The sequence below is a fragment of the Cyanistes caeruleus genome, chromosome 9, assembly GCF_971803275.1.
Source record: "Cyanistes caeruleus chromosome 9, bCyaCae1.hap1.1, whole genome shotgun sequence".
Lineage (NCBI taxonomy): Eukaryota > Metazoa > Chordata > Aves > Passeriformes > Paridae > Cyanistes > Cyanistes caeruleus.
In genome coordinates, this window is record NC_141709.1 from 3363025 (window position 1) to 3381738 (window position 18714).

Sequence of the window (18714 nt, forward strand, 5' to 3'; positions counted from 1 at the left end):
GTCAGCAAACCCCGAACGGGTTTGGAGGTGCCAGGGAGCTGAGGCTTTGTGCCACTCGTGCAGCGAGTTTGCCAGGTGTCAGCCCAGCTCCCAGAGTCCCCTCGTGTGACAAAAGCAGCTCCCCCAGACCGAGGTGGGGACGCCCTTGCACGTCCAAAGCTGCCACAGCCACCCTTTGGCATGGAGCCACCTCCCCTCTGGGCAGCACCCTGAGCCCCCCCCGCTCCCACCTCTGAATTATCCCAATAATTTCCCCCTCCCACTGACATCCCTATTGCCAGGACCGGCCTGGAGTGAGGACAAGCACATCGAGAGCCGGGTACTCACCAGCAGCCAGGGAAAGCCTCTCCCCTCGCAGGCAGGGGCGTTGCTAATCGTAATCGAAAATTAATCGGCGCTCAGCGAACCCCCGGTGATTTTATGGCCGGAGCGCGGGTGGAAAGGGGATGCCGGAGGAGAAATGTTCTTCCCTGTGCCGAGGAGGGAAAGGGAAGAGGGGCAAGGCTGGAAGGAGCGAGAAGCTGAAGGGGTGGGAAGGTGGCTGGGTGTGCGGGGGGCTGGCCACCGGCCTCGCGGAAAATTAAATTGCACTTGAGGGTAAATTGTATTAGGGAATAGCGGCGGCCTCGCGCCAGCCTGAGGCCATTTGGGTAATTAGCCCCAGGGACCCCCGGGCTCCTGGCAGTGCCGGCAAGGGGTGACCCCATCAGGGAGGGCACCTCGGGGGCTCGGGCTGGGACCCCAGGACAGCCTGTCCCACCTGTTTGATGCTCCCGCAGTGCAAGGCTGAGGGGGGACCTGTCCCCAAGACATCCCGAGAGGGGGACACAATGATGGGGACACTCCGAGCCCTGCAGCAGCCCCTTTGTGCCTGCACTGGGGCTCCCCAGCTGCTGGAGGGGGACACCCCGGTGCCACAGGCCGGCAGAGCCGGGGCCGGGAGGATTGGGACTGCACCAAACAGGATTACGGAAAGTCCATTTACTAGACTCTCTTTTTCCTGGGTGCACAGCAGCTTTAGGCTGCGGGCCTGTCAAGGACGCTAATCTGGGCATCCCGCTAACCCCCTTCCGGCAGCGCCCACCTGCCCGGCCCTAATCCCCCTCTCCCTCCACCTGCTGCACCCCCTGCCCACCCCACCGAGATATTTTGGGGCTGAGGTGGTGGCGGGCAGCCCCACATCGCAATCCCTCGGTCCCACACAGGGGAGCAGCTGGCGGGGAAGGAAGGGGGTGCACGGGGCGGGGTTATTGATGCTGGGGGTGAATCCCCCAGGGAAATCAAGGAGAAGGAGGCGGCAGGGCTGCAGCGATGAGACCTTCCCCATCCATCACCCGGAGATGGGCAGGGCCGGCCCCGGGCTCGGGGGACCCAGCCCCGCTCTGGGCTGGGACGAGGCTGCTGAGCGCCGGCTTACGGGACACGGCCAGGGCCGAGAGGGACGGGGGTGCCAGCCCCACAACGCCTAGAAGCGAGACCACGCACAAACATTAAAGGAAAGATGGAGAGAGACAATTTATTTCACGGGCAGGTAAGGGAGGAAGGGCTGGAGGAGCCAGAGCAGCAGCAGAGCTGGGCACCCTCCTCCCCATCCCGCCCGGCGCTCGCCTCCCACCTGGGCAAAGTGAAGATATCAAGAAAAAGGCTCCAAATCGGATTGACACCCCCCCTCCCCCTTAATAAAGTTTATTATCGGCCGGGCTCTAATCCTTTTAAATCCCCCAAGCGGGGGGATGGGCCAGGATTAGGGGAGGGCAGCGTAATCCCAATGAATTTGTTACAGGGGGATTTAGACAGCGCTGGGAGAGCAGATGGCCCCGGGCCTGGCTCTGGAAAACAACCATTTTCCTTAATGATTCCTAACAAGGATAAAAGGGCAGAGAGAATCGGGGACAGGCGCAGGGGGCCCACACCCACGGAAGCCCTGGTCCCGAGGGATGCTGCCGTGTGTCTCCCTGCTCCGGACCACGGGCATGGTCAGCACTGAACTGAAGCTCCACAGCTCGTGCCAACTTTTTTTCCAGCAGCTTCCTGGCCCCCAAATACTTCCTCTGCCTCCCTTGCTTGAGGAGAAACCAGGAGCCATCCCAGGCCTGGGGATGTACCAGCTGTACAGGGGGGCAGCTGCCCAAAGGTGCATCATCCCCAAGAAGAAGGCAGAAGAAAACATACAATAATGCTAAAAAAATGTTGAAAGGATTTTTAAACTAAGTGCTCTTCCCAGGGTGGGGTGGAGGCAGGAACAGGGACATCAGGAATGGGGTGTGGTAGTCCAGCATGCCCACGTGGCAGGGACCAGCCAAAACAGCAGGGCAGACATCGGCAAAAATAATTTATTCCACTAAGACAAGCAGAGAATGAACAAGAGCATGGAGAAGGGGCAAGGACAGGTGGGGAGGCCCTGGGCCACATCTCAAAGAGAGAGGACAGAAAATGCATCTGAACCCATGAGTGCTGCCCCCACCCAGCACTGGCCGCTTTTTAGGGGGGGCTAAACCTCCACTCTCCTGGCCCCACTAGTGGTTGGATCCCAATGGGCTGCCCTCCAGCCCAGGACTGGGCTTCCCAGTTTGAAACCAGCCCCAAGCCAGGGAGCTTCCGAGGGCAGCTGGGTGCCAAAACACAAACCACCGTTCATGTCCCGGCTCCCACACACCCAGAAACATGGCACTATGACTCGAGAGGGGGATGCTCTGACACCTCCTTCCTCCCAAAAACAGCCCTCCACCCCCTACCCTGGCAGGGGGGGATGTGCCAGATCCCTTCCCGCTGAGGGACAAAACGCTGTCCCAGGGGTGTCCTGCCTCAGCAGCCCACCCACCCCTGGGAAAAACCCCCAGGCCCCCCAACCCCTCTCAGGCCATGGGGAAGCCGGGGCGGCCTTTCCGAGCGCGGGTGCGGAGGCGGAAGAAGGTGTACATGCCCAGGAGGCACATGGAGGAGAGGAAGTAGAGAGCCACGCAGAGGCTGATGTCCAGGCGGGAGAAGCCCAATCCAAGCACCCGCAGCCAGGGGCTCCTCCGCAGGCCCTCCCCAGCATCCTCCTCCTCCTCCTCCCGGAGCAGGACGCCGGGGGCCCGCCGGCGCTCCCTGCCCGCCGGGCCATCGCGGGCCAGGGCCATGGTGTCCCGCTTGCTGATGCGCCTACGCCGGCCCGCGGCCGCTCGCAGCGCCTGGCTCTTGAAGTGCTGCTCGCTGAAGGAATCCAGGTCCACGATGTCCTCGCCCCCCTCCCGCAGTTTGGGGTTCAGCCGCACGATGCTGGGGCGCCGCGGCTCTGGGGAGCCCGGGCGCCCCGGGATTCTCGCCTCGCCCTCTGGCTCCTTTTCCTCCTCTTCTCCTCTCCCCCTCTCCTCTCGCGGGACCTCCGTGCCCAGCCTGGCTCCCAGCCCTTCCCTGGCCACGGGGATGGGGTCAGGCTCGGCGAAGTCCATGTAGATGTTGGCCGGGGAGAAGTGTGCCTTGAGGAACGTGACCACGGCCGGCTCCTCCCAGGCATGGACCCCCCGCTCCTCCTTGTGGCACTGGGGACACAAGTCTGGCGGAGGCCACTGCAGCTTGGGGAACTTGGGGTCCTCCGTGTCACCTCCTGCAGGGACCGGAGCCAGCGAGGGGGGGGTTAGAGGGGACACGTGATACTCCCTCCCCCTGTATAAACACCCTGGGGAATCCAGCAACTGGGGATGGGGACATTTGGATGAGCCACCTCGGGAGGAGGGGTTCTCTGAGGGCAAACAGCAGCTTTGGGAAGCTCCTTGTAAGGAGCATCTAAGATCCCACTGTATCTCTGGGGCAGTCTGATGCTGTGTGACCAGCTGCTGTCCCCTGGGATGGGGGACAATGACAACAGGATGTCCCCACTGCTACACCCTGCAGCCAGCTGCCAGACCCATCCAGGAGGAGTGATGCTCCTCCACCTCACCTCCCCTTTTCTCTTCCTTACCCGCCAGGCGAGCGTTGACCTCGTTGTGGTGGGACCAGAGCCAGAGGATGGCCTCCTCCCTGCTCGCCACCTTGTCCATGGACTTGGCTGCCATGGCCTCAAAGTGCTCGGCGCACTCCTGGCAGCCGAAGAAGTGCCGGACGTAGCAGCGCATGGTGCTCAGCACCTCCAGGGGTAACTCTGGGGGAGGCAGAGCACAGGGGTGAGTCTGGACCCCCCAGTGCCACCACCACAGTCCCACAGCTGAGCTAGCAACCCCACACCCCAGCTCTTTGTCTCCTCTACCCTATGGAAACTACTCCTGGGTAAGATGAAGAAGGGGGAAGAAACAAGCCTTTGTCCACATACAGCATCCCTACCCGTGCCAGAGCTCAGCTGGACACTCCCTCCCTGAGCCCCTGACGCCCCCAGGGACACCAGTACCTTTGTCAGGGCCATTCTGGGCAGCCTGGACAGTCAGCAGATGGAAGATGGTCCAGAGCCCACAGGGGTAACCACGGAAGTGGCGTTCACTGCCCTGGCAGCCCACCCAGGTCACGTTGGTGGGGAGCACGGAGGGGTGGGAGGCCTGGTGGACAGATGGACATGGTATGATGGGGCTGGCAGGCAGTGCCAGCTCGGGGGGAAAGGGGCAGGGGTAAGGAGAGCAGGGGTTGGGGGTCCCCATGGGCATCTTACATCTCTGTTATTCTTCATGGCCTCCTTCAAAACTGTGCGGGGCAGCTCAGGCTCTGTCCAGTTCTTCAGCCAGGCATCCAGGGTCTGCAGGTAGGTCTGCACACAGGGGCGCCCTGGGAAGTACTGCAGAGTGGAGAGAGGGGTGAGAAAACACAGATTCCACGTTGGGAGCAACAGAGCAGCCCACAGGCACCCCTGGCTCACCAGCACAGGCACCAGGCAGCACCAGCATCCTCTCTCCTGGAGAGCGGCGTGGCCCTGGCAAGGTTTTGGTGCCCATCTCTGAGGGGCTGGGGGTTGCAGTTTGTCACCCCCCACAGGGTGACAAGTCCCTTGTGTGCATGTTCAGGCTTCAAACCCCAGCCCCAACTGAGGGAGGCAAAAAGCCACTCTGTCCATAAGTCTGGCAAAGCCGATTAGCAGCTGCACTTTAAAACCACTCCTGGGAGAGAAGCAGCCTGGCAGCTTGTGCCACCAACAGACAGACAGACAGACACAGGGACCGGCCTGTGGGGAGGAGGAAACACCAGCACACAGGAGAAGTGATGGAGAAGCAAAGAGAAGGAGGATTTTGCTGAGTCTGAGTTGTTCTTCCTCCCAGGCCCATGGTGAGCCACATGCAAAGACCCAAATTTGCAGGGGAACGTATCAGCTGTGCTGCAAACAGTGTCCCCCAACTCCTCGGACAGAAGGCTTTGCTGTGCGATTCCCTGTCGCCACTTTTTTCCACGTTAGGACTTTTCCCCCCTCTCCTTTCCTTTAATACCTCTTGGGAATGCAAGAGTTAAGGCTGGGACCTGCTGGCTGAGCTCCCCCAGGCTGAGCCCTGGGCTGGCAATCCTGGGGATGCTGCTCCGTCCTGTGGATGAGCAAGGCAATGGCAGTGCTGGCTCAGCGTCCCCGGGGAAGCAGCAGCACCCACCACCCACTGCTACAGCTCATCGAGGGGAAGGTTTGCAGGAAGAATTAAAAATGGATCAAATAAAACCATTGCTGCTGCCCACCACCCCAGCACACTCGTACCCATGAGCAGGGAGCTGGTGCCACAGGGATTTATTTCCCTTGCTCTGAAGTTCACATTGAAGGGAGAAAGAATGAGGGCAATGGTTGGAGGCAAGCAGAGGAGCCACTTGAAGGTCTGAGGACTTTAGGCATGTGTCTGGAGACAGATGGGGGAGGGAGCAGGGGGTGTCTTGCACATCAGTGAGGGCTATGCAAGGTCCAAACTGAGCGTGAGACCCTTGGTGACAAAGGAGGGAGCAAAGAAGGAGCTCATGGCCCCAGTCTGCCAAGTAGCCTGGACTGTGACAAGGACTGGGATGGAGACAGGGCTCCTGCAGGCCCAGTGGAGGAAACAGCCAAATGCAGCAGGACTCCATCACAGCAGGAAATTAAACTGCCCTGCATGTGCTGGCTCAAAGCTCTCAGTCACTTCAGCTGTGCCAGGCCTAACATAGAAGAAAAAAGGAGACCTTAAATTAGGCTTGTCTGGAGCTTGACTCGGAGTGGGAGTTCCTCTCCTGGACTATTACCAAAGGAGCCTGCAGAGACTGGCTCCCTGAGTTGAGCGTCCAGATCAGAGTGACAAACCCCTGTGACCATCTCTGACACCCCAGCAGGTGACTGCCTCTCTTCTGAAAAGACCTCCTGCCTTGACACCTCCTCCAAGCGATGGTCCCACTGCCACCAAAGCCAGCATTTAAAGCAGTCCAGCACTCCCTCTTAGCTCCCACTGGGACTCTGGGCTGAGTTTGGAGATCCACATGGATGGGGACTGCCTGGCAGCAGCCAGGGGATACACTCAGCAACCAGGACACAGGGCCCACACCTGAGACTGCCACACCTCACTACCTGCGAGTACTGGGACTTGGTGGCTTGCAGTGTGCGTTTGCACTTCATAAACAAACAAAGGGAGGCACAGGCAGTTCCTCTCCTGACAGCCAGAGCTCCTCACCTTCACCAGCGTGGCCACGTAGCACTTGAAGGCAGCCAGCTGTGCTCCCGACAGCGAGGAGGCACGGGCAGCCTCCACCCGCAGCGAATAGTGCAGCGCGGACTCCAGGTCGGCCATGTACAGCTTGGAGCTGGGGAGGGCAGTGCAACACGAGGCTCCGTCAGACCCTTAATCCTCACCCTTGAGGGTCCTCCCAGGTCCCAGCCCTTGGCCTCCCCAGTTTGCCCAGCAGGGTGAGGGGTCTGACCGGTCGGCTCGCAGAGGATGTGACACGCGGTCGGTCTCGTTGAAGGTGCTGGCCGTGGCGTTCAGCTTGTAGGAGCCGCGGGTGATGCCCGTGAGCGTGCGCAGGTAGTAGGTGTAGAAGGAGCGTGCCTCCACGTGCCTGCCAGGAAGGAGAAGCCCTAAGTGCCTCTTCCCTCCCAAACCCTGACCCCAAGGAAGGAAGCAAAGGAGATGAAGGCTTAGCCAAGCGGGTAGTTCAGCCTGGGGAGGGAGTGTGGGGTGCTCCATAGTCTCCACCTGCACCCTGGAGCAGAGTTGAGCCCCAGGTAGACATATCATGTCACCTCTGGGCAGGTGTGGGAAGGGAATGGCTCAGTCACAAGGATTTTCCCTTCTTCCAGCTCCATCCAGGGCTGGCAGTGCAGCTCAATGCCCACCAGCAACCTCCCACCAGCCTCCCCTGCCCAGCCATGGTCTCCTTCCTAATGCACCTTCCCACAAGTACAAAGGAGCACAGAGATGGGGCACAAGGCTGACACCCCACCAGCATCCCCAGAGCCACCCTGCTGTGTCCCACACTCACACAGGCAGGCGGGAGAAGGAGCCATTGCGGAGGAGCAGGTATCCAGAGGGGAAGGAGGTGACGCCGAACTTCTCCACGAGCTCCTCCTCGCTGCTCAGCACCCTCCTCACTGCGATGTTCTCGTACTGCAGCATGTCCAGGGTCACCTGCAAACCCCAGGGTCAGATGGGGGGTGCAGAGGGATTCCCCAGCCCCATCAGGGAGGTAGCAGAGCTGCTCAGTGCCCTGTGTAACATTTGGCACTGGCTAAGCTAAGCAGGGAGGCTTCCCAGAGTTATCAGGCCAAAGGCACCCAGGAGTTATCAGGCACCAGGGACACAGGCTCCAAGAGAAATGGGGGTTAAAGGCAGCAGTGCCCACCTCTCTGCCCACAAAGGAGTTGCTCTTCTCAAAGATGAGTGCCAAGTACTGGTCCTTGTTCCTCTGGAAGAAGGTGCGAACCTCCTCGGCGCTGCAAGAGACAGGAGGACAGCAGCAGGTGCCTCGGCATCAGCAGGATGCTCTGCCCTCCCCCTCACAAGGGGTTTGACCCTTGACCGCTGGGATTTGGCAGGGAATGCTGGTGCAGGATCAGCCCCACTGAGCAGGCAATTCCTCCTGCTGAAGTTTCCAGCCTAGTTTTATGCTCTGGTTCACAGGCTTTGAGGAAACCCACTGGGCTTAGCCAAGGAGGTTAAAAACAAAGCACAGGCAGGGGCAGGGCAGGAGGGAGCTGCACGCACGCCCAGGGAAAAACAGCAAAGAATTTGAACCAGGGCTTGGGTTTTTTTTTGGCTAAGACACAGAGGCACCAGAGTACCTGGCTCAACCATTGCTTTGGGAAATCCAAAGGCTTCTTCTCATGACAATGCAGCAACTGCTTGCATCCAGCAAGGACAACTCAAACATCAGCAAAATTGTACAGAATCAAGAAAACCCTTTTTCAGGCCAGGAAAAAGCTTCTAATGCAGCCTCACTCAGCATGGCATGACACTACTATGCCCCAAAGGATTTGGGGCCCAGGAGTTGCTTGTTCCAAGTAAGGCTGATGAGCAGGTTCGTTAGGAGATGTGATAATATGGCCCATCCTCATCTGGGCATGGAAACATCTCTATCCTGGCCAGGTCATCTGTGTCCCCCTGGCACGTGGGTGATGCAGTAGCTGCTCCTTGCTCATTTTGGGATCAGGATTTCCCCAGAAACCTGCTCCCCATGGGACAGAGGCCATCCTGGCTTTCTGCTGCCCCTACCTTGCTGGCTCCAGCGGAGGACAGGCAGGTGGCCAGGCATCCTGGCTCTTCTCAAGGTTGGTGATGATGGCATGGCGCAGCTCCTCGACAGTGGCACTGGGATCTGCAGGGGGACAGGACACCGAGGGGTCAGTCCTGGGGAAGCCAATCCCAGGGGCTGAGTCAAGGGAAGCTGCTTGGAGCTGCCCCCCAGCTCTGGATACTCACTGGTAATCCTTATCCCATCCTCTGGCTTCTTGCTAAAAGCTCTGAAGAACTGAAAGGGGAAAAAATACACAAGGGGAAACTGGCGTGAGTGTTTGGAGTGGGACAGGAGGCAGTGCAACCCAGCAGGCTGGGGCTCTCTGTAGATCAGCTCTGCCTCAGCTTCCCCACAACGCTGCAGCATACCAACTGACATCAGTGAGCACAGAGGGAGCTCCCAACCATGTCCCCATCTTTTGGGGCATCCCCAGAGGGGAGGGATGCAGGTATGGGCTGGGAGCCATGCCCAGCCAAGGGCTGAGCACTGGCAGACAGTGCAGTAGGTGTCTTCAGGGGTTCCAGGGAGGCAGCTGGAACCTCCCCAGTCCTGCAAATCCATCTCCCTGCTCCAGAGCTCTGACAAAGCAGGAAAAAGGGGGTTTCCCCACTCCTGGCCTCCCACAGTGTCTCCAGTAGCTAGGGCAGAGCCAGAGCAGCAACACCAGGTTGCATCAGCCAGGTGTTTGCTTTGCAGGCTGGGCTGGGAGCTGGGGCTGTTTGCAAAAGGTGCTCAGCAGGGACATGGGATGTGAAGCAAGTGGCGTCTTGGCATGGCCACATCAGCCACACAATACAGCAACACCTCCCTGCCCCAGGAGATGTTTCCATCAGAGTCCCAGGGCAGTGGGCACCTGGTGAGACCCGAGGGCAGGGCTGGGGCTGAGCCAACCTGCTTGGAAAACCCCAATTTTGACCTCACCTGGAGCAGAGCCTGTAAGCTGGGACTGAGGGCATGTCTGATAAAACCCTCATCCCTACCCATTCCACCTCAAGGCTATCCTGGTTTTAACTGCTGACTGTGGCACCTGGAGTGCTTTGGCTTCACTGCTTGTGTTGGAGCAAGGCTCTGTTTGCAGCGGGCAGCTCTGCAGAGCAGTGTGTTGACACAGCTAAAGGGCTGGGCACAGGCCCAGGAGGAGGAGGGGTGGCTCCTTGCCAGCCACCACAGGAGGCTCCCAGGAGTTGCAAACCTCCCGCAGCATCCCCGTGCCCTCCTCCAAAACCTGTGCCTGCAACCTCTCTTCTCTCAAACTGCCTTTCTTAAGTGTTTCCAGCTCAGGATTCAGACTCTCCCTCATCCTAGCAGAGATCCAGCCCCTGTGTTTCACCACAAAACATCATTTTGGTTTCACCCCCCCCCTCGTTGTTGCTCCATCGCCCAGCAGTTGTACCGGCTGCAGCCAGGACACAGCACTGTTTTGGGGAAGGGTGAAACAGCTTCAGCCTGCAAAGCCCCAAGGGGAGTATTTTGGTGCAATACCCCTGTCAATCTGATTGGGCAAGAGAGGGATTGGCCAAAGGCAAAACACAGTGAAACCCAGCAAGTACCCGGCACACGCAGTCTCACCTTCATGGTGGGGAAGCCGGTTATCCCAAAATCAGAGCACACTTGCTGGTTTTCCTCGTCAGCACAGTCGATGGCTGCCAGGATCACTGCAGGCCTCCACTCTGTGGGAACAGAGGATGAAGTCAGCACAGCTCAGCATCCCCACAGCCCCAAAAACTGCCCTCCTCCCCAGGAGCGCTTGCAGAGACAGGAAGGATCTCCTGTTGTGCCAGCAGCAGAGATCCTCCTGTCACAAAATCACTGCTTGCCCCTCGCAGGACAGTGACCGATGGTTTCCTAGCTCAAACACCCAAGGCTGTGGTCTGTACTGGTGCATGGTGCCCTACTTTCCAGGCAGCAGGAACACAGGGAAAACTGTGCGAGGCGGGAGCCGACTTTGCACGCCCTGCTCTGCCAGTGAAGGAGCACAGACAGCTCTGCCCGACACTGCCTGCCTGGCTGGTTCTGCCTGTCCAGCCTCTGCCCCAGCTCCTGGGAAGAGGACACCAGGAGAAGGAGAGAGATTGCTAGCCACAGCTCAGGGAGAGCAAGGAACACTGGCTCCAGCTTGTCTCACCCCAGACCAAGGGCACGGCTGATAACCAAGAGGGAATAGCCCAAAACCAGCAGCCAGGCCAGGGCACTGCAGCAGAGCCTGTCCCGGTTCTGAGCATCCACTCCCCATTTCTGACTCCCCAGTGAAGACCAGCAAGTTCCTGGGGTAAAACAGATGGACAAAAGGTGGCATGGAGGCATTTTAAGCAGCAGCAGGAAAATGGAGAATAAAGCTCTGAAATGGCTTCTTTTTAGTGTAAAGGACACAAGCTGAAGAATATCCTGCATATCCTTAGAGTAGGACAAGGAGGGACATGGCACGCAGATGGAGCCCATGCTGCCCTAGGCAGGAGAATGCTGGAGGCAGGGACACACTGTCCCCGTCTCAGGTGACAGGACAGGTGAGCTCTTCCCACTGCCCTGGCACTCGTGGCACAAGAGGACTGGTGACGAGCCCTGCTGCAGGGAGCCAAGCACGTTTCTGCACTCTTCTGCACGTGGTGCCCGCAGGTCACCCCAGCATCCTCCCCGTCCAGCCCACTCCTACGAAAATCCAGCTGTAGGAATGGCAGCGAGGATGCTGAGCAGCACGGGGGCGGTTTCCCTGCCCTGCCTCCATGGGCACACCATCCACAGCCCGGTCTCCAGAGCGGGGAGCCCTGGGGGAGCCCTCTTTTGGCGAGGGGCCAGAAGAGCCGGCATTACCCCGCGGGGCCCGGGCACGCACCCCATTCCTCACATCCTGCCCGCTGGGGAGCTCTGACGGCATCCCCAGGGAGGGACGGCATCCCCTCGGAGGGACGGAATGCCCGCCTGACTCATGCGGCAGCCACCGCGCTGTATCAATTAGGGCAATAACAGGGAGGAGAAGCACCCCGGGATGCCGGGGAAGGCACGATGAGTCCCGGCAGGACGAGAGGCCCAGCGGGTCCCCAGGCAGGGCTGGCACCGGCCAGGCCAGGCATCAAGGTCAAAGCCGGGAACAAACCAGCTGGGATCGGTGCCCAGCAACCTGCCATCCCTGTCCCTGCAGGCACCGGGAGGAGCGGGGCTGAGCCAAAGTCTGGGGGGCAGCGGGACCCCCCCATGCCTGGGGCGGCCTCAGCCTGAGCTTCTCCCTGCCAAAGGAGGTCCAGGGATGCTGCTAAGCCAGGCCTGGATATCGGGGGAGAAAATCTGGACACCGGGAGGGAGCTGGGCCTTCCCACCAGGCTGATGTTCCAGGGAGGCTGGAGATGGGCCGCAGGGGGGTTTGGGGAGCGGACAGAGGGAAGGGCAGAGCGGATTGAGCGATGGCGGTGGGAAGGACACAGAGAGGATGAAGGGATGCTCACAAGGACGAGGATGCAGAGCCCGGGATGCAGGGGGGGGATTTAAGAGTGCGGGCGGAGAGGAGGAGGACGACGGGGAAAAGACGCAGGAGGGACTGCAGGATGCTCCCGGTCTCGGGGGAAGCGGGACCCCCCTGCGCAGGGGCACAGCAAGGAGGATTTAGGGGTGAACAGACAGAGATGCAGTGGGAATTTGAGAGCGCAGGGGCAGAGCCACTGGGTGCTGACGGAAGAGGACGGAGACAGGGATAAGGGGTGCGGGTTAATAAGGTCAAGGCCACAGGGAGGGATCGGGGAAGCCGATGGGGCGGGCAGACGGGGATGAGGAGAAGGGGGAGCCAGCGGGGCTGGGGACTCACCGCGGATGTCGTGGGCCAGGGCCCGCCATGTGGGCGCGAAGTGGATGCAGTGCCCGCACCAGGAGGCGAAGAACTCGACGGCCCAGGCGCTGCTGGAGCCCAGCAGCCGCCCCTCCGCCCCCGGCCCCAGCAGCTCCAGGGGGTCAGAGGCCGAGTAGAGGCGGCCGGGCCGCACCGCGGGCACCCGGAGCAGCAGGAAAAGCAGCAGGAGCGGCGGGAGAGCCGCCGGGCCTCCGCGGCCCCCGGCCCGCGCCCGCCGCCGCCACATCGCCCGCCAGGCCGGGCGGCACCGCCCGGAGCCGCCTTTAGCGCCCGGAGCCGCCCGCAGCACCGCCCCTGGGGCGGGGCCGGGGCGGGGACAAGGCGGGGAGCCTCACACCGGGAGCGGGCACGGGCACCCACCCACAGCGCCCGGCTACAGCACCCACCGGCGGCGGGCCTACAGCAGGCCTCCAGCCCCCCCTCAGCGCCCCCTGCCACGGGGAGGGGCCCAGTACTCCCCTCCTCCTCCCCCTCTTTGCTGCTGTCCTCTTCCGTGAGGGCACAAATGGCATCGAATTGTACGATTCTGATAAAGTGAGGACTGCCCAGGGAGGTGCTGGAGTCCATCGTCCCTGGAGGTGCTTAAGGAAAGAGCGGACATGGCACTGAGTGCTATGGTCTGTTTGACAGGGTGGTGTTGGGTCACAGGCTGGACTCGATTTAAGTATTTTCTAACCTAAATGAACCTGTGATTCTGCAATGGCAAAAGGCAGCTGGTTCAGCCCCAAAACACACGTTGTCACCATCATGGGCACCCCGAGGTCAGATGCCCTGACATCAGCCAGCATCACTGGGCACCACCTGCGGAATGGGGACCCTGCAGAGATCCCTCCCCTCTCCCCAACCCTGCCAGGGATGCCCAGCAAGGATATCTAGTGACACCCACAAAATCCAGCTCTACATCTAAAAAAAAAGCTGCCTTCCACCCGCGGTGGCCCCTTCAATGGAATGTCTTCAAACTCAGAGTTAGATTAGATATTAGTAAAAAAAATCCTCCCTGTGAGGGCAGTGAGGCCCTGGCACAGGCTGAGCAGGAAGTTGTGCATGCCCCATTCCTGGAAATGTTCAGGGCCAGGCTGGATGGAATTTGGAGCAACCTGGTCTAGTGGAAGGGTCGGCAGGATGATGGAACTGGACGTTCCTTAAGGTCCTTTCCAACCCAGACCATTCCAGGATTCTGTGATTCCATCCTCCCGGCCAGGCCCAGCCGTGCCTTTACTCACGCACGCACACGCGTCACCGGCTCCCAGACGGAAGGTGCCCGTTGCTCAGTGCCCCGGGGCAGAGCCAGGCACTGCCAGGGTGGACACAGCCCCAAAATCCAGCCCTCTGCTCCCTCCCCAGCCCCTGAGGCCAGGGAACCTCTGGCGCTGGGGGTGCCCATGGCTGCTGAGGGCCTGTAGCTGGCTCTGTCCCCAGGAAGGCCATTATCCATGCTGGGCCCCACCTAGGCATTTTAGGCGGACTCGCCATGCTAGAAAAACAAGCCTGCCAGAGCCCAGGCTGCTGGGGCAGTGGAGGGCAGGGGCTCCACACAGGGCAAACTCCGGGAAACAACAAAGCTCCCTCACACAGCCTGGCCTGGAGGGCTGGACCATGGCGGACACAACCCATGGGATTGCTCCCACCCATCTTTGGTGGGTCCAGGCTGATGGGAATGGGGCTGAAGACGGTGGGTCTGCTCCAGCCCTGTCAGCTATAATTAAGTCCTTAAGGGATTATCACGCCTCGTTGTCTAACCAGGAGGGAGAGAGACACAGCCTAGCCTGTGCAGGGCTGCTCTGAAAGATGGTCCCTCACTACTAACAGAGACTTTGCCAGGACTTGTCCTCATCCAGCTGGTGATTAAAACACAAAAATCTCCATGTTCAGGGAGATCACCACTGTTATCTCACCCTAGGTTAAAGCCTTTTATTTTAAGGGCTCATCAGCTTGATTAGGTTATCAAGGCAAAGGAGAGGCGCTCAGCACCAGCATAATTGCCAGCATCTTCCCCATCCAGCTCACCCTTTCCTCCCAGCCAGCCCAAATTCCTTGAATCCTTTTTTAGATGCAAAGCCAGCACCTAACACCAAGGCAGAGCGGTAAGATCCCACACCCCGGGGCTCTGGCTCTTTTGCAGGTGAGCCATGCCATTGCTCATCCCCCGGAGCCCTGGGGTGGGGATGCTCCTGTTTCCTGCTGCCCCGGGAACAGCCGGGGTGCTACTGACGACCCTACTGCCCAGCTGGCACGTCCCATCCCCAAGGCTCCCCAGGTAATAGCCTCCTTCAGCAGCAGGGTGTGGAGTCTTCCAGGCACAGACTTGCCCAAAAATCCTTTTTTCCCTTTGAATGCTGCTGCAAAGCAAGAGATGAGGCTTTTCTTCCACCTCAGACTGGGAAAAGATATCATTTCATTGCAGAACACCCTGAGACAGGGCATGGGAAGCCAAAGATGAAGCAGAGGCCTTGAAACAACCCTTTTTACATTGGATTTGAAAGCAACTAGGATGAAATGATAGCAATCAAGAAGCAGTAGAAGTCTGGGGAGTTTTAAGAAACGCCCTCCCAGCATTCTCTGCCTTTTTTTCTTTTCTTTTTGTCCTCTCTGGCTGCCAATGGAACCTGCAGGTAGCAAAACCAGGACACAGGTGCTGGTTGACTCTGGATGCCCAGCTGCTGAGCCCCAGCCAGCCCTAAAGCTCAGCTTTAGGCTCCCGTGGCACATTTAGGAACCTGATGGGTTTTCACAGCAAAGTCTTCAGCACCTACCTCAGCATCCTTAACTTTGGGGAGAGTTGTGCTTCACTCCATAGCAAGGCATGGGCTAAGGATGACCACTGAGATTCCTGTGCTGCACAATCTCTGTGCAGCAGCTGATCAGTGGCTTTAGTTCATTAAGCTCATCAGTTCTGAAATCTCCTTTCCCAGACTAACACCCAGCAGGAATCTCCTTGAAGTCAGTGAGGCGTGGGCAACATCAACAAGCTGAGAACCTCAAAGGCGGCCACAATCTCGCCAAAATCATTTAAGCCCTGCAGAACTTGTTTCCTGCACCCAATATGGGTCATTTTCAGACACAAAGCTACTCAGATCACCTCTGTGCTAGGTTAGAGAGGAGACAAGGAAAGAGTGGTTGGATTTTATGTGTTCAGCCCTTGAGTGATGGAAAAGACTACATTTCAGAAAATTGAGAAAGGTTTTTATTGTCCATTTTTAAAAGCGTGAATCTGTCTATAAAATGTTCAGAATGGCCAGGCGAGCAGACACCCAGGACCTCCTCACTTCAGCTGTGAAGGTTCAGGGCTACAGGGAGATCCTGAAATGGACTTTCTTCCTTGAAAATTAAAGAACACGTTCCTACCTAATTGTGTGATTCCAGGAACTGACTCCACGGAAAATACGCAGCCAATGCAAGAGTCATGATACAATCATGGCAACCCTGTCACTGGCATTTTAGAGGCTGTCCAGAGAGGTTTGCATCCAACACTCCTGCAAGCACCTTGGAAATTCCAGCTGCAGAGGAGGCTCAGCAGTTTACATCTCTCCACACTTCACAGGATGATGAGCTCAAGGAAACCCTCCTTGAGCTGCAGCACAGCCCCGCTTAAAGCGTGGTCCTTCTGCAAATAAAAGAAAAAGCCTCACTTCCCTCAGACAGCGAGGGAAAATTGTGCCACCTGCCACCTGCCTGGCATTCCAATCCAGGTGGCACTTTTTCCTTGGTGGCACAAGTCACACCTCAGCTGAGACACGGCTTCAGACAAGACTTTTGGCAGCATCTGTGCCACAAACCTGTCAGCTTTGCCGAGACAGGGAATAACACCTGGAGAGGATGTTTGCTTCCTAAACTCTGCATTGGCTGTGCCAGGCTGACACCTGTGAAGACCAGGACAGCCCCCCAAAGACCCCACTGGCACCTGGGAATTGCTGACTCCACGAGATGGGCTTGGTCAGAAATTGTGGATTTCTACCTTTCAAGCGCAACCAGCCCGTAATAACAAGAGGCACCAAAGCAAATCCGGGGTGCATTCTCAGGATGTGATGAATGTGTTCATGTAGTTTACATCTGCAGAGAAAATACAGCAGTACCAGCCTCCTGCTATTCACCCTCTGCTGATTCATCCCTGCTCCAAAGGAGAGCAGCCACGCTGCCCCTGCTCTTTTCAGAAGAACCCAGGGAGAACAGGAGGAAATGGCACTGTCATTGGTATGTCTGGGTAGGAAACGTTTTAACTGCAAATTTCAGATCTACTAACAGTCATAAATGATTACCATAACCAAGGTTGCACAGAGCAGATGCTTTCCAGTCCAGCTCATGTTCCCAGCTTTAAGGAGCAGATCAGAGGAGGCCACACCACCCAGATTTGCCACATCATTATTTGGCAGGTGGTTTAATTGCAGCTCATGAAACTGAGAATACCACAGGGATGACAACGGAGCACTCCTCTCTTGCTCTGACAGTAGTCCTGCAACGTAAGCAAGGTCTCACCTACCAAGGACTGCTGTGCCCAATCACAGGTTCACTGAGCAGTGCTGGCTCCATCAGTCCACAGAGCAGCACAGCCAGACACAGACACTGGAACAGGCTTCTTGCTGATCTCCTCAAGGCAAGCCACGTGAGCAGTGGGATCCCCTGCAGCCTCTTTTATTTTGCTGGAATCAAATCAAATCAAATCTGTGACACTCCCCAGAAGTGGTGTTACTTCCACCTCCAGGAAATTGTCAGACAAAATCTGAGTTTGAGTCAGTCTAGACTTCATGCAAGAGGGAAGCCACTGGAAGCCCACATCAGAGAGGGAACACAGCCCAAGGGACACAATAGGTCTTGTACATGTGGAGCAAAGGGCTGGAAAACCGGGGCCAAGAGAAACATTCAGAGCAGGAACTAACCAGCTGCTCCAGGCCATCAGCACACTTGGCAGGCCAGAGAAGGTATCTGTACTCCAGGAGCCTCCTCTATGCCCCTGAACTCCTGAACAGAGCTACTCTATTCTCCTCCCTTCCCCCAAATTTCTGCAGGACCTTATTCAGGAGAAGGCATGAAGGTGCAGGGCTGGGGCTACAGGTTTTGTTTGCTCCAGTTTCCAGGTCTCACAGGGTGCCTTTCCCTCCCCCACAGGACCGGCATCCCAGAGAGTGCCCTACGCTTTCAAACTCCATTACATCTCATCTGCATTCCTGCCAGGCAATGGCCCATGCTCCGGGCTTTGTGCCAGCTCCTGGGCAGCCCCCCTCCTCTCCTTCCTGCACTCTGAAGAGCTGCTGGTGTTCAGCAGCTCCCCACCAGCTCCTTTTCTTCCCAGGGCTGTGTTAATGAGACCCTGGACATTGCAGAAGCCCTTGTGCTAGGCAAGGCACAGGACGTCTGGAGCAGAGTCAACATTTCAAGTGCTCCAGTGCTGTGCCAAGCATTTCAGCACGTGGGATGGCTGCAGCTGGCACCACACCCCCAGGGAGGCATCTGGGAGTGGGCTGTACCTGAGAAGGGAGGCACCAAACAGTCCCACTCAATCCAGAGTGCCATCGGGAAGGCGGCTGCTGGCCATTGCCCAACCCAGGAGTTTCACCAGGTGAAACGGCTGTCAAAGGTAACCGTCCTCCCAGGGCTCTGGGAAGAGTTGCACAAACACCACGTAGAAAGTCAGCGACGAAGTGAAGCAACGTAGACTTGCAAATGAGGAAATGAGAGCCTTCATCACGCTGATTGCTGGGCATCCTGGGCAAGGACAGCAGGAGCAATGCAGCAGTTTGCTGCATCACCCGCCGGAGCGCCTTGGCAGCATTCCCACCGCTTGAGCCGTTTTTAAAGGAAGCCTCTTCTTCAGCCAGAGCAGCACAGATCAGTTGTTTTGGTTTTTTTCAATGTGAAATGCACTCCTGAGCCCCTTCCAGGGGTGGATGCAAGTAGTCAATTGTCAAAAAATACAGGACTTTTGGAGTAAAATTGCTGCAGGGTGAGGAAAAGCACAACACGGATGCTCTCCTGCTGCCCACTAGTGAGGACACAGAGGCTGCAGCATCACTTTGCCTCAGCCCTTTGGACATCCAAGGCATCCCACTGAACTGTGTTTGGCCAGTTCAACTGCCGAGCTCAGAGGGCTGTGACGTCCTCCTGTCTGTCTGAGGGCTGCGATGGTGTTCCCAGCACACTCCACTGAGGACCAATCCTATGGCACACCAGCACTGCAGGGCTGCAGCAGAGCTGCTTCCATAATGGAAGCCTGAATGCAGCAAGTCCTCCTCCAGGATGAGGTATCTCTG

General features: G+C 58.1%; 1 protein-coding gene across 1 annotated transcript; it reads right to left on the reverse strand.

The window, feature by feature from the left end:
• Positions 1–2319: 2319 nt before the first annotated feature.
• Positions 2320–12787, reverse strand: QSOX1 (quiescin sulfhydryl oxidase 1). The gene is made up of 12 exons (XM_086842059.1): positions 12428–12787; positions 10204–10304; positions 8820–8868; positions 8613–8715; positions 7744–7834; positions 7384–7529; positions 6823–6960; positions 6576–6705; positions 4622–4744; positions 4367–4511; positions 3944–4123; positions 2320–3589 (listed from the first exon to the last, which is right to left on the reverse strand). The coding sequence occupies exons 1-12, from the start codon at positions 12693–12695 to the stop codon at positions 2856–2858; spliced, it is 2208 nt and encodes a 735-aa protein (XP_086698185.1). The 5' UTR covers positions 12696–12787; the 3' UTR covers positions 2320–2855.
• Between the last annotated feature and the right edge of the window lie 5927 nt (positions 12788–18714).

Excerpts from the sequence above, each read along its gene's own strand:
- QSOX1 (XM_086842059.1), bottom strand. The coding sequence starts at position 12,695 with ATGTGGCGGCGGCGGGCGCGGGCCGGGGGCCGCGGAGGCCCGGCGGCT. Across the intron at positions 8,716-8,819 it reads GGATGGGATAAGGATTACCA|ATCCCAGTGCCACTGTCGAG; the intron begins GTGAGTATCCAG and ends GTCCCCCTGCAG. Across the intron at positions 7,530-7,743 it reads ACTCCTTTGTGGGCAGAGAG|GTGACCCTGGACATGCTGCA; the intron begins GTGGGCACTGCT and ends TGGGGTTTGCAG.